Raw genomic sequence first — 15,331 nt, 5'->3', positions numbered from 1 at the left:
GCTACATTATTCAGAAAAATCCATTCTTCTATATAACACATCGTCACCTTTCAACTAACTAATGTTTTTTTTTTTTTAATACAGGCCATTTTATTTGAGGAAAGGAAGACAACAGTTAACTTTCACCGTAATGGCTATATATTGCAGATTATATGTTGTTAACACACAAGGCAACAATTAAGTAACTCGTCTTTTGAAACATTCACTTCTCTGGTACCATCTAACGAGCGTATTACTCAAACGAGAGATGCGTTTTCCAAAACGTTCTCTAAAATCAGAGCAGGCTCTCGACATTGAAGGTGACGGTTAAGCTACTCGCATTCACTTCTCTAGCACACCGGATAAAGACAGCCGTCTGCAGGGTTAAAGAAAAGACGACGGACGAGGAATACTTTAGGTTTGTCTTCAGGATATCTTCACAGTCACAGAAAAGTTAGCTAGCTATACACAGTTGAGCTGAACACACACACATTGAAAATGAGTTGCGATTTAAATAACCAACGCCCAAAAAAAAACCTTTTTCGCAAACCGATAAAAAGACGTTGCTTTTGGATTGGTTGGGAGAGGAGACAGATCTGAGCGTGTCAGGGTCCTTGTCTAGTGAGGTCGGAAACCCTGTCTGTGGGGGATGCGAGGGGACACTTGCAGGAAGGGAAGGGAGCATTGCATGTACTGGGATGATGGCGTGACATGCCTCACACACACCACCGCCACGTTCAAGAGCTCTACATGCACTTCAAGATCACAGCAAGAATGGGCTAGAATATCTACAGAGACACGAGAAGAGCTTTCATGCACGATATCTACGTCACAGGTACAGGTATGCATAAATGTTAAACTCGGGGAAGATCTACAGCCGGAAGACTCCACGCACAAACGCCGCCAGCCGCACGATTTCTTTTTACGCTTCTTCATTTCGGAGGTTCAGCTCTGCTTCTGCTGGCGGCTCTTGGCGTAACTGGTGAAGACGAAGTTGTAGTCGTTGAAGTGCGCCGACTGGCGGTCCAGGAGGCGGTAACCCTCCAGCCGAAGTGACGAAGTGAAAACGCTGCGACATTTGGAGCTCTGTTGGGAACGAGAAGGATGAGTGTGAATGCTCCAAATCAACACTGGAACACTGGAAGCCACTGACGGCTAGTTCAGATCATGCATCTGAAGTGTGGAAGCTGCCAATCAGAGCTAGGCTTCAGCAACAATAAATACAACCAAACACCGACTTTGCAGTTATTTTTAGAACATCAAAACAATTTGATACCACATATGTGACCCTGCACCACAAAACCAGTCATATGGGTCAATTTTTTTAAATTGAGATTTATACATATGAAAGCTGAATAAATAAGCTTTCATTGGTGTATGGTTTGTTAGGATCGGACAATATTTGGCTGAGATACAACTATTTGAAAATCTGGAATCTGAGGGTGCAAAAGAATCTAAATATTGAGAAAATCATCTTTAAAGTTGTCCAAATGAAGTTCTTAGCAATGCATATTACTAATCAAACATTAAGTTTTGATATATTTACGGTAGGAAATTTACAAAATATCTTCATGGCACATGATCTTTACTGAATATCCTAATGATTTTTGGCATAAAAGAGAAATGTATAATTGTGACCCATACAATGTATTGTTGGCTATTGCTACAAATATCCCCCAGCGACTTAACACTGCTTTTGTGCTGCAGCGTCACATGTGCATTAGTACTATTAGTGCTGTCAAAACGATTACTTGCAATTAATCGCATCCAAAATAAAAGTTTTTGTTTACATAATGTGTATGTGTGCGGTGTATATTTATCATTTATATATAAATACACACACATGCATGTACATATTTCAGAAAAATAGGTTATGTTTATATATTAAATATATTTATTTATAATATCAATTATATGAATATAAATAGACATGTAAATAAACACACATACAGTATATATTTTGAAAATATTTGCATGTATACATATGCATAGAACACATGCAAACAAAAACTTTTATTTTGTATGCGATTAATCGTTTGAGAGCACTAGTAAATATGCAGAGCAATCAATTCACAAGTAATAATTAGTGCTGTCGAACGATTAATTGCATCCAAAATATACGTTTTTGTTTACATAATGTGTGAACTGTGTATATTTATTATGTATATAAATACACACACGCATATTTAAAATGTTTTGTTTATATATAAAATATTAATATATATAATATAAATTATATTTGAATATAAATATATATTTACATGTAGGCATTTTTTTTAAATATATAGACATGCATGTTTGTGTATTTATACATAAATATACACCGTACACACACATATCATGTAAACATCAACTTATGTTGGATGTGATTAATCGCGATTAATCGTTTGACCGCACTAATGTACTACTAATTATTAATTATTGCAGACACTGATAAGTTGCGTAACAATGTACCTGATTGACGAAAAGCGTGGTCACAAATTTCCCTGGTTTGAAGACATCCACGACTTTGTGGATAAGCTCGTCGTAAGACGTCTGGGAGAGGTTGGTTTCAAAGCTGACATAGGAGAACTCCGGTTCGGGGGTGATGTGAATCGTCCAGTAAGTTCCCTAGAAAGACAACCCATCTCAATCACGCTGCAGAACACAGAGCAACTTCCTCACAAAGAAACACCCAGCTTTAAATGTCTCCTCACATCCGTTTTCATTCCATTCATGGAGTATCCACAAGGGTTGAACATTGTGGCATCAATCACTGAACCTGGAATCAGGTCACGAATTCCACTCATCTGTGAAGACACCACAGATAAACATCGAAGACACCCGTGCAAAAAACGACTGCGGTGTGCATGTGCATAAACCATGGTACTGATGATTATCAAAGTTCTAACACGGCACATTCGGTGCTTTCTGAATTGTGAGCCTGGAGCACAAAAGCAGTGTTAAGTCGCTGGGGGATATTTGTAGCAATAGCCAACAATACATTGTATGGGTCACAATTATACATTTCTCTTTCATGCCAAAAATCATTAGGATATTAAGTAAAGATCATGTTCCATGAAGATATTTTGTACATTTCCTACCGTAAATATATCAAAACTAGTAATATGCATTGCTAAGAACTTCATTTGGACAACTTTAAAGATGATTTTCTCAATATTTAGATTTTTTTGCACCCTCAGATTCCAGATTTTCTAATAGTTGTATCTCGGCCAAATATTGTCCTATCCTAACAAACCATACATTAATGGGAAGATTATTTATTCAGATTTCAGATGATGTATAAATCTCAATTTCGAAAAATTGACCCTTATGACTGGTTTTGTGGTCCAGGGTCACAAATGCTAGTAGTTGTTTTAGGAAGCAATTTCAGAAATAAAAGAACACAATGAGACTCTAGAGCAGAAGTACGGAGGACGAATCGTACACGAGTGACATCATTAGCAGAAACACCGTCTTTCATGAAGAACTGGTCCATCACAGCCGGGTCGAGGTCACTCATCAGAACTTCTAGTGTCTGGTCCGCCTGCTTATTCTCCCAGTATTCTGGCAGCTCCAGCGTAAACAGATACCTTCAGGACAGAAAGGAGAAGAATACCATGTAAATGTCATCTAAATGGACATCAGTTGATGAGTTTTTCCCCCAAAAAGCAAAATAATCAAACAGTTTGATTTGGAACAGTTGTATTTAATTATTTATGAAACCATTTTCATAAAACAAACCAGACTTATCAATGCTAAAATGTGGCCTTGCTCACAAGAGGAAAAAAGTCGGATGCATGTGCAACGTTTAACATTTACTAATGATCATTTATCTGAAGTCAGATATAGATTGTAGGAAGTCTAGTAGATGTAAAACAGCTCACCAGCAGTCTGAGTTCAGACGTCCCATACAGTAGGCTGCTCCATCTGCACATAAAAAAATTAAAACTATAAATGTAACTTTCAAATCAGAGGCGGACTTACCCATTAGGCAAAGGTAGGCGACCGACTTGGGCCCCCTAAAATGCTTTTCATATACGAGATGCACATTAAGCGCTGACACGCGAACGGTTGCTTTTTACAGTGTTTATCACCCCGGCAACCGTCTGCGTGTCCGAGTTGAGCACACTTCTAGTGTATCCTGCTTGTAGCAAATGAAAATATCATGCATCTGAAGCTGTAATTAAATATTGCGCAGTAGTGCGCATTATATGTTTATTGTTTTAAATGCCGCTTACTCATTTATGAGAAGGACCCAAGTAGAGGACGCATACGCTGTTACTTGTTTGGTTGATGTAATCCTTTGGTGGGTAAATGTATGATTTCTATAAAAAAAAAATTTTCATTTTCATTTAAATTTGCAGTTAAAAGAACTAAAATAAGTGCGAGAATTAGACCGCCTTTGGCACACAGGCTTACGCTGGTAACTCATCAGTGGACTTTCCTCCTTAATATAGGCTATATTTTTCTCATTCTCACTAATTCAAGTTTTTCTATGAATGAATCTCTGAAGGGTACGACTGTCTTCAGAAAGGTTTCGCTGGCATTTTCATTTCATCTGATAACGTAGCGTTTATGAGCGCAGCGCTGCTTTGTTTACAGCCGGGGAAACCGCTGTATTTCTGATGTTCCAAAAGCGCCTCCTGCTGGCAGAGAATGAATGTGCATTTTCAATAATCCCGTCTGCCGTTTTTGTTCAGACCAATGCGAAAATCCACCCACATAACCCCGTTTTAAATTAATATCATAATTTATACTTCCGACTCATCTCTTTTCTTACAAAATGGTTTAAAGTCTCATTTGTGAGGTTTATCATTTTATAATTTATTTTGTTTTTGTGAAAGCTGTAAATCAGTTGCTATTTCGTGGCATGAAAGAAAGCCATTATAACATGTACATGAAAAATGTAGAAACCTTGGGACACAACTATGGGCACCATTGTGCAGCAGCAGCAAGCGTCACAACAAAAAAAAAGGAATATCAAAGGCTGATCTAAGTAAATGTGTGCAAACGTATAGGGCCCCGATTCCTATATTTTGCCTGGGGCCCCCAAATCACAAAGTCCGCCCCTGCAGACAATACTAATTTATTACCATTTAATTCATAATGCATGCATAATTCTAGTCCATTCTTTATGGTGTGAAAGCGTACTTGGAAAAATCTGGCTGAGGAACTCGACTTCCTCCTGGAAGTTGCGGTGAGGGAACTCTTGATGGGTGGGCTTCATAAAATTTTTACGAGAATAGAAGAAATTCTGAAAAGAAAATAAGATGATCAGGTCACATTTTCATAAAGATACTTTGTGCTGAATACTGCCAACGATTCATCTATGACACCATAGGACTCATTGTCTTCAGTGTGAACCTCATGTGAACTGAACCCGATGTGTTTGACGGAGCTTTTAATGTTTTCATATCTACAGCGGTTGCAGATGATGTGCCATAAATCCTTCCCTAAACATGCACCTGAGTGTGTGTGTGTGTGTGTCGTACCTCGATGGCATCAAAGCCGCAGTACTCACGAGCCAGCTCCAGCAGTGGCACCAGTGCCTGCAGTAAGAGGGTGCTTCCGCATGTCTTCAAAATGAAACGTCTCTTGGAGACAAACATGCTACTCTCACTAGGAGACGCAGAGAGAGAGAAGCATGTAGGAGTGGTTAATCCATTAGATCATGGCTCAGTTTCTAAATGTTACAGCAAAGTGGGCCATTCACAGTATTTTCCATAACACTTTTTTCCAATATAAAATGAATCAACATTGTGAACATCAATGACTTCAATGCACTTTTCCCACACCCGCTCATTGCATTACAAGTTTTAGGAACGAGTTCTCTTGAACGGTCAATTTTAATTAATGGGTTCAAAACTCTGATGCATTTTTGACATTCAAAAGTGTCTATGGAAGCCACCGTGTGGCATGTATGGCTATAATGATGAATAAAACAATGCTAATTATTAGGTCTTCTTCCTTGTTTGACCTGTTTGTTTTGTTTTTTTACTTTCAGGAACTTTAATGCCATTTCAGCAACATTTAAAGTACAAACCCATCCTGCTTTTTTCTCTCCAGACAGCTATGAATAGCTTTGACCCTTCGTCTCTCAGACTAAATAAACGGCTTAGCAGGATGCGTTTAGTCTGCACTCAATCATTAACCCCCATGACTGTGAAAGTCACACAAATGCCTTTCATATTAGTCTCATCAGCTTTTGAGCATCTCTAAGCTGAAATGCTGCCGTGTGCTGATCAGTTGTGAGTATAAGGTCAGTGTGCAAACAGTACACTCGCAGAAACGCCAAGCTTTATGCTCACTCAGTCTATATCCAGTAGCATTTCTTATTATTTGAGCTTTCACACCTGTATTTAGTTTTTAAAAACAACATGAAACAATATTTGCAACTTATGTAACACGCATTTCTGAACGGCGCAATATTCTCAATTGATCTTTAAATCAGCGTGGGCTGTAATGTTGCTATAAATAACGCATGTTCCTGGTTTGATTGCATTCGTCACAATCCCGTCCTCCAAGTCAGGACAGACGAGTCAATAGCTCACCTGAGTATATAAGCTTCCCGCTTGTCAGTCTTCGTCACACTTATAATCAAACAATGCACATTCTCCAGAAGTTTGTCCCACTCAAATCTGAAAATGCACAGAGAGAGAAATGATTAGATCTCATTATTATTATTATCAGGAAACTTGATTCTCTTATTTTCTACATGACTCTGAATAGGGAACTTTTTATATTTGAACAACAACAAAACACTGGAACAATGGCATTTCCAACAAGGCAAATTTAGACACCGTCACATTTTCCGGAAAGAATAAATAACGGATTAATTAGCTTAAATCGCATAAACTAGGGGTCGACATGCGAACACAGATTGGATGGATTTCATGTTGCGTCTCGGAGGTCATTCGCTGCCGTACAGCTCTCAAATTTCACACATTTGGCACAAGCTCAGGTGGCCTGTTTATTGCAAGGAGATGGCATTCAAGATCATGAATAAAATGAGGGTTTACATTGTGTTTATGATCAGATTTTACATGATTCTGCCTATTACAACAATTATTCATACAGTTTGGTTAGGGGGGCTGGGTGATTAAAACGATAACTATTGCAATTTAATTTTCCTCAAAACGATAAGATTTTGATAAATGTTCGATATACGGAACAAATCAGCGCGGCGGAGCATTTATCCGCTCATCTCAGTCACTCGACACTAACCCGCACTGTGAGATCCAGCATGAAGCGCTTGAATTCAGAGAAGAACACAATTGATTTAAACTAGTTTAGGGCCTGATGAAACCGCGCTGACACACAGGAGGAACACTGTGAGCAACGAGACAGTCAGAAGACGTTTAATCTACAAATCGCCATCATTTACCACGGATTTACTGTAGTAACACACTGCACACCATGGTATTGTGGCAGAAATGTGGGATATTCATATTGAATTTTATTATATTATTAATGTAGACTTGTTTTAAAGGAGTATTAGAATATAATTTATATTTTGTTTTTGTGAAAGCTGTAAATCAGTTGCTATTTCGTGGCATGAAAGAAAGCCATTATAACATGTACATGAAAAATGTAGAAACCTTGGGACACAACTATGGGCACCATTGTGCAGCAGCAGCAAGCGTCACAACAAAAAAAAAGGAATATCAAAGGCTGATCTAAGTAAATGTGTGCAAACGTATAGGGCCCCGATTCCTATATTTTGCCTGGGGCCCCCAAATCACAAAGTCCGCCCCTGCAGACAATACTAATTTATTACCATTTAATTCATAATGCATGCATAATTCTAGTCCATTCTTTATGGTGTGAAAGCGTACTTGGAAAAATCTGGCTGAGGAACTCGACTTCCTCCTGGAAGTTGCGGTGAGGGAACTCTTGATGGGTGGGCTTCATAAAATTTTTACGAGAATAGAAGAAATTCTGAAAAGAAAATAAGATGATCAGGTCACATTTTCATAAAGATACTTTGTGCTGAATACTGCCAACGATTCATCTATGACACCATAGGACTCATTGTCTTCAGTGTGAACCTCATGTGAACTGAACCCGATGTGTTTGACGGAGCTTTTAATGTTTTCATATCTACAGCGGTTGCAGATGATGTGCCATAAATCCTTCCCTAAACATGCACCTGAGTGTGTGTGTGTGTGTGTCGTACCTCGATGGCATCAAAGCCGCAGTACTCACGAGCCAGCTCCAGCAGTGGCACCAGTGCCTGCAGTAAGAGGGTGCTTCCGCATGTCTTCAAAATGAAACGTCTCTTGGAGACAAACATGCTACTCTCACTAGGAGACGCAGAGAGAGAGAAGCATGTAGGAGTGGTTAATCCATTAGATCATGGCTCAGTTTCTAAATGTTACAGCAAAGTGGGCCATTCACAGTATTTTCCATAACACTTTTTTCCAATATAAAATGAATCAACATTGTGAACATCATTGACTTCAATGCACTTTTCCCACACCCGCTCATTGCATTACAAGTTTTAGGAACGAGTTCTCTTGAACGGTCAATTTTAATTAATGGGTTCAAAACTCTGATGCATTTTTGACATTCAAAAGTGTCTATGGAAGCCACCGTGTGGCATGTATGGCTATAATGATGAATAAAACAATGCTAATTATTAGGTCTTCTTCCTTGTTTGACCTGTTTGTTTTGTTTTTTTACTTTCAGGAACTTTAATGCCATTTCAGCAACATTTAAAGTACAAACCCATCCTGCTTTTTTCTCTCCAGACAGCTATGAATAGCTTTGACCCTTCGTCTCTCAGACTAAATAAACGGCTTAGCAGGATGCGTTTAGTCTGCACTCAATCATTAACCCCCATGACTGTGAAAGTCACACAAATGCCTTTCATATTAGTCTCATCAGCTTTTGAGCATCTCTAAGCTGAAATGCTGCCGTGTGCTGATCAGTTGTGAGTATAAGGTCAGTGTGCAAACAGTACACTCGCAGAAACGCCAAGCTTTATGCTCACTCAGTCTATATCCAGTAGCATTTCTTATTATTTGAGCTTTCACACCTGTATTTAGTTTTTAAAAACAACATGAAACAATATTTGCAACTTATGTAACACGCATTTCTGAACGGCGCAATATTCTCAATTGATCTTTAAATCAGCGTGGGCTGTAATGTTGCTATAAATAACGCATGTTCCTGGTTTGATTGCATTCGTCACAATCCCGTCCTCCAAGTCAGGACAGACGAGTCAATAGCTCACCTGAGTATATAAGCTTCCCGCTTGTCAGTCTTCGTCACACTTATAATCAAACAATGCACATTCTCCAGAAGTTTGTCCCACTCAAATCTGAAAATGCACAGAGAGAGAAATGATTAGATCTCATTATTATTATTATCAGGAAACTTGATTCTCTTATTTTCTACATGACTCTGAATAGGGAACTTTTTATATTTGAACAACAACAAAACACTGGAACAATGGCATTTCCAACAAGGCAAATTTAGACACCGTCACATTTTCCGGAAAGAATAAATAACGGATTAATTAGCTTAAATCGCATAAACTAGGGGTCGACATGCGAACACAGATTGGATGGATTTCATGTTGCGTCTCGGAGGTCATTCGCTGCCGTACAGCTCTCAAATTTCACACATTTGGCACAAGCTCAGGTGGCCTGTTTATTGCAAGGAGATGGCATTCAAGATCATGAATAAAATGAGGGTTTACATTGTGTTTATGATCAGATTTTACATGATTCTGCCTATTACAACAATTATTCATACAGTTTGGTTAGGGGGGCTGGGTGATTAAAACGATAACTATTGCAATTTAATTTTCCTCAAAACGATAAGATTTTGATAAATGTTCGATATACGGAACAAATCAGCGCGGCGGAGCATTTATCCGCTCATCTCAGTCACTCGACACTAACCCGCACTGTGAGATCCAGCATGAAGCGCTTGAATTCAGAGAAGAACACAATTGATTTAAACTAGTTTAGGGCCTGATGAAACCGCGCTGACACACAGGAGGAACACTGTGAGCAACGAGACAGTCAGAAGACGTTTAATCTACAAATCGCCATCATTTACCACGGATTTACTGTAGTAACACACTGCACACCATGGTATTGTGGCAGAAATGTGGGATATTCATATTGAATTTTATTATATTATTAATGTAGACTTGTTTTAAAGGAGTATTAGAATATAATTTAGGGATGCACGATATATCGGCCACCATATCGGTATCAGACGATAAATGCTCATTTTTTCTGTTATCGGTATCGGCCTGATAAGAAAATTTGGCCGATATCTTAAAGCCGATAAATAATGCATTATTTCCTTCAGAAACACTTCAGATGCGCGCTGTTCGTTTGCAGCCTTTTGTGCAATTGTACATTGTAATATTGTGTTTATTTGATGTATATCTGATTTATCTCATATAGAATGCGTTTGGTTAAGTTAAAAGAGCGCTTCAGTTTACCGGTGATCATCTTTAGCTCAGCACACGCAGCTCAAACAGCAGTGCACAACATTAATAACTATGATTGGGAATGTCGTGTATATAAAATTCTAATGAGAACATTATTATAATAAAACATTGTGAATTCTTTGGGTTTAGTTGCCGTGTTTCAGCGCGTTGTTATGGGAAGAGCGCATCCACAACAGGATCACACATTCTGACTATAGCATGCAATAACTGCGTCATTTGTCATTTCATATATAAGTTGTAATATTATGTTTATGTTGTATTAATATTAATCTCAGGATGCATTTCCTTGAGTTAAATAAGCTGCCAGCAAAACGCTTCAGTTTACCATGTTCATTCAGCTCTTCAGCTTCAGCACGCGCAGCTCAACGGCTGCTATTTAAAACAGTGGTATTAATTTGTTACTTTTTCAAAATCATTGATACATTATTAATAACAACAACCACTTGTATTGTTCTCTTATTATTTTCATCAACAATATGGTTTAGTAATTAAAATCATTTAATTATTGTCCGTGCAGAGGCTATTCCGTTTTATTGATCTATGGCGCATTCATTTTGATTCTTTACACGTGTAATGATGTCCAGTGACTTGTTTGCATTATTTATGCATAATTTTATTTATTTGTAAGACTTTTTTATGACTAAATTTGGTAATGGGAGAGTAAAAATATTTTTAAAACATACACCGTTCAAACTAGGCTGCTTATGTTGAAGTGTTTGGGATGTGGCTTTTAATGATGAGACCTTTTTTGTAATCAGGCTCTCAAAAAGTATATAACAATTTGGATATAGATTTATCGGCCAACATATCGGTTATCGGCTTTCAAAAATAAAGAATAATCGGTTATCGGTATCGGCCAAAATTTTCATATCGGTGCATCCCTAATATAATTAGTGTTTTTTGTGATTAAGCAAAAGCGTTTGTGCATTTATACTAAATATATTTAGACTAGTTTTTCATACAAATACCTAGAAACCAATTTTAAGCATGGCATCGAGTGTTATCGTGATCTAAATGTATGCTACTATGGAAGACCAATGGTTGATTTTAATAAAAGTCAAACAGTCAGAATAATGACATTTCAGCATATAAAAATGAGGTTGTTACAGTTTTTACAGATAAATTTACATAAATTTACATCTGCATCCAAACTCAAGCTACTGTCAAACATGCATTTCTGAGAGACAAAATAATGCATTATAAACATCACAGGCTGCACTCGATGTCAGGAACACAAACCTGTTACACGATCTGAAACAATATCACTCATTAGAACACGCAGAAACTAAGAAATTAATTTCTCTATTAAGATGTTTATTTTAAGGAAAAGTGACTGGACAAGTGTAAAGCATTCAAAAACCTGCAGTGTTTGTCATGTTCTGACCATAAAGAGTGGTTTAAAACCACAACTAATGGTCTGGTTTCTACAGCTTTCACTTATGGAGCAGAAATCTGCCTTTAAACTGGAGAGAAAAAGATTTGAAATGTATCATAATTACTGATATCAACTGATATGAAAACATTTTACTGTGATCATTTTTTGGGCCATATCGCTCAGCCCTAAGCTTAGTGTTATTATACAAACATCTGACCACAGAAAGTCAAATTATTGCAGAGATAAACCAAATTTGCTCAAATATATATGGACTAGACTTGTTACTAGGGCTGGGCGATTTTTCCCATTAATTCGAATTTAATGTTTTGCCACGATTTTATTTTTTATAAATCGACGAATCCCGATTTTGAATAGAAATATTACCAAACGTTACTTGAATCATGTTGTAGTTGGGTCGAAGTGTTCCTGTGGCTCAGTGGTAGAGCATTGCGTTAGCAGCGTAAAAGGCCGTGGGTTCGATTCCCGGGGAACACACATACTGGTAAACAATGTATAGCCTGAATGCACTGTAAGTCGCTTTGGATAAAAGCATCTGCTAAATGCATAAATTATTATACATTTTTAAATTAAACGTTAGAATTAGACACTGATAATACGCCTATGGTACTATTAACTACTATTATTTCTAAACGTATAATATGTATAAGACAAGTTTGTACAAGATGTAATTGTAGATCATGCATCTTTTTTTGCAAAGAGAAGTGACTTGTTTTACATCATGTTGACAACGTCATGTGTGCGGCACTCGGAATATAATTATTTTGACTAGAGGGTAAATAAAGGAAAAGTTACTTGAATCATGTCGTATACGGGTCAAAGACGAAAAAGGGTTTAAGCACAAAAACAATACTACTTTAAATTGTTATTGCTTTTCCAAAAAAAAATAAAAATGAGTTTTCAGTTTCATGTAATTGTATTTTTGTTTCTCCGAGCAAAAAATAAATATCATACATTTTCCCCTGATTTACAGAAGAGAGCCACTAAAATATCATTCAGTGTAATAATCTCATCAGGCATATTTACAACAGAAATCAATTTATAACATATTAAACTAATTACTTTCACCCCAAATATTAATTAGTTGTTATTTTAAATGTTTCAAATGTGCCACTATCCGAGGTTTTGCCCATTGGTCAGTAAGAATTTTTTACTCATTTAAAACCCAATAACATTTAATATGCTCACTTATTTTTTATATATATTTTAATATGCATGTTGTTTGAATTTTGATAAATATCGTGTTACACTGAATGACAACGTAACATTATTTCAACCAAATTTTGACATTTTATTCTCCAAAAACTTATTTGAAATCTTAAAAGTAGACACTTTACTTGCATTTATTGTGCTTTCTATGGACATAAAATCACTTTAGTACATTTCTTTTGATGCGGACACCTCTTAACGTCTTTGACACGCTTACGTTTTCAAGTAGACTTGTTAAAATTCGTAAAAATCGAGAATTGGTCAAACGTTCTGAAAAAAAGAGATTTTATTTTTTTGCCATATCGCCTACTTGTTACCTTTAATCAAAAACATTTGGGATAAGCTGTATGACATGTAAAAGTCTCGTTAAAAAACTGATTCAGTGGTCACATGCTTGACCGTCATACAGTAATACACTCTAGTCTCCAGTAATACACCGCTATAGGTTCCCTCTCAATAACCATACATCATTTATTATTACTACTATAGCAGCTACAGGTACTAATGTCCCATTGGTGGCGTGTTATTAACTATAAATGAAGTCTAATTTTTTTTTTTTTATAATTATAATCTAAACCATTCAGAAGTATAAATGAGTGCAGCTGCTGATAAAATATGAGCCATATAAAAACAAAAGATAAAAGGTTTTGAATGTTTTGATTTCCACTCAAACTGTAATGGTCAAATGATACAAACGGTGAACATGTGTGATCGTGTGCATCAGGGAGAGCTCATATGAATGACTGGAGCACAGTGAAGCGCTTGCTCATGCTGTAGCCCGTATGTGGAAACCGACTCATACCATCCTCCTTCTAGCATCTCTGAGTGCTCGAGCTTTCCCGGAGGAAACTAATAGCCCTCATCAGTCATTCTGCCAGCCGTACCCAGAGAAACCAGAGATCAGCTCTCAGCTCTTCCTGCAGATGCATCTTATTTCCTATAGCAGCTGGAAACCTGACTTTAACATGCATTTCAACAACACTTCTACATAAGCAGTGTTGATGCATTATTATTATTAGATGTTTTCTGTCGTCATCATAACTCTGTATTATACACAGACATCAAGACAAGTGCATTCTAATGTCCAACCATTAATGCATGTTGTACTCATGTTGCAAAATGAAGTTTTCTGTCTCACGGTCTTGTGGTAACGTCTACACCTACAATAATGCAAAAATAGTCATTATTGTTGTACAGTGTGAGAAAAGTTGCGCAATATTGATGTGCGCATGCGCAGTAGTTTCTGCTGTGTGCCATCTAGCTCTGTCCGCGCAGTGCGCACATTTAATTATCCACCAATGAGCGACCGGAGCTCCCGACCAATCACAGCGCGTGGGCGGAGCTTACGGCGTGTGACGCAGCCTCGTGACTTTCACATGGAGGCTGCGGCGCAGAATCGACCGCCATGACACCTTCCAAAAATAGAGCTCTCTTGCAACGCAACTGCAAATCTCTTCCTCCGGAATGCGTCGATGTGGACAGACGCACTCCAGCACTGATGGACAGCTGTGTTTGAGGACGCGTGTTTGCTAGCAGCTAGCTAGCTAGCGGCTAATCAACCAATCACAGCTCACCAATAACGGATTCCGACACAAACAGGGCTCGTCCCAAATAAAGCGCAACGAGCCACGGCTCGAGTGACAGGTGCTCACTGCAGAGCGATGTTAAGAGACACGGACAGGGCCAGAATAACACCAACACCTGTATCATGTCACTCTCACTCACTCGGGGCCATCAGTGTGACAGGCGCTAACGCCACATCCGGGTCCGTGCAGGACTGAAGCACGATTAAAGCGACTGATTGTCGTGAATGACTAACTCCGGCTCGGTTAAACCCACTCACCCACCTGGGGATAGTGCGCAGATCCCCGGTTCCTTTGCTTTCGTCTTCTCGGGAGAACCACACCTCCAGGAGCTTCTCGGTCCCCTCGAAGAAGTGTGCGCTGCTCTCTTCCATCGTGACACAGACAGACCCCAACAGCAGAAACTAAACCGTCGGATGGAGTCCCAGTTAAATTAGTCCTTTGTTGGTTGTTATAATTTAGTAGCTTAGTTGCAGTCCAGATGTAGTTGCCTTGTTTTCTTTTACCGTCTTCCCTTTTACAGAGAATACCGTAGGCAAATGTTAGCTAATGTCTCCGGCCATACTGTGTAAGCGCAGAATGGCAGCCTGCGCGGAGCTTTTATTACCTACCCGCTGACGTCATCCTCGTTGCGGCCAATCACGGCCAAGAAGCCGCCCTCGTCTCAGCAACGATTGGCTGTAGCGGTTGTCAATCAAAATTGGCGGTTGCGTA

The 15,331-nt window shown here is 38.3% G+C and overlaps 1 protein-coding gene across 1 annotated transcript in view; it reads right to left on the bottom strand.

Annotated features, from left to right (window-relative positions):
• The window catches only part of amd1 (adenosylmethionine decarboxylase 1), a 19,294-nt gene extending 4,085 nt beyond the window's left edge, over nucleotides 1-15,209 (bottom strand). The window contains exons 1-8 of the mRNA XM_016256749.1: nucleotides 14,882-15,209; nucleotides 9,197-9,283; nucleotides 8,138-8,264; nucleotides 7,797-7,899; nucleotides 3,846-3,888; nucleotides 3,407-3,551; nucleotides 2,676-2,768; nucleotides 2,434-2,589 (exon numbers count right to left, since the gene is read on the bottom strand). Coding sequence (XP_016112235.1) covers nucleotides 2,434-2,589; nucleotides 2,676-2,768; nucleotides 3,407-3,551; nucleotides 3,846-3,888; nucleotides 7,797-7,899; nucleotides 8,138-8,264; nucleotides 9,197-9,283; nucleotides 14,882-14,991 — 864 coding nt within the window. The 5' untranslated portion in view covers nucleotides 14,992-15,209. The remainder of the gene's footprint in view (nucleotides 1-2,433; nucleotides 2,590-2,675; nucleotides 2,769-3,406; nucleotides 3,552-3,845; nucleotides 3,889-7,796; nucleotides 7,900-8,137; nucleotides 8,265-9,196; nucleotides 9,284-14,881) is intronic.
• Between the last annotated feature and the right edge of the window lie 122 nt (nucleotides 15,210-15,331).

Source organism: Sinocyclocheilus grahami, unplaced genomic scaffold (genome assembly GCF_001515645.1).
Source record: "Sinocyclocheilus grahami isolate Dianchi unplaced genomic scaffold, SAMN03320097.WGS_v1.1 scaffold1469.1, whole genome shotgun sequence".
Lineage (NCBI taxonomy): Eukaryota > Metazoa > Chordata > Actinopteri > Cypriniformes > Cyprinidae > Sinocyclocheilus > Sinocyclocheilus grahami.
Note: the sequence above shows the minus strand (reverse complement) of the source record. Positions and strands in the feature narration are given on the sequence as shown.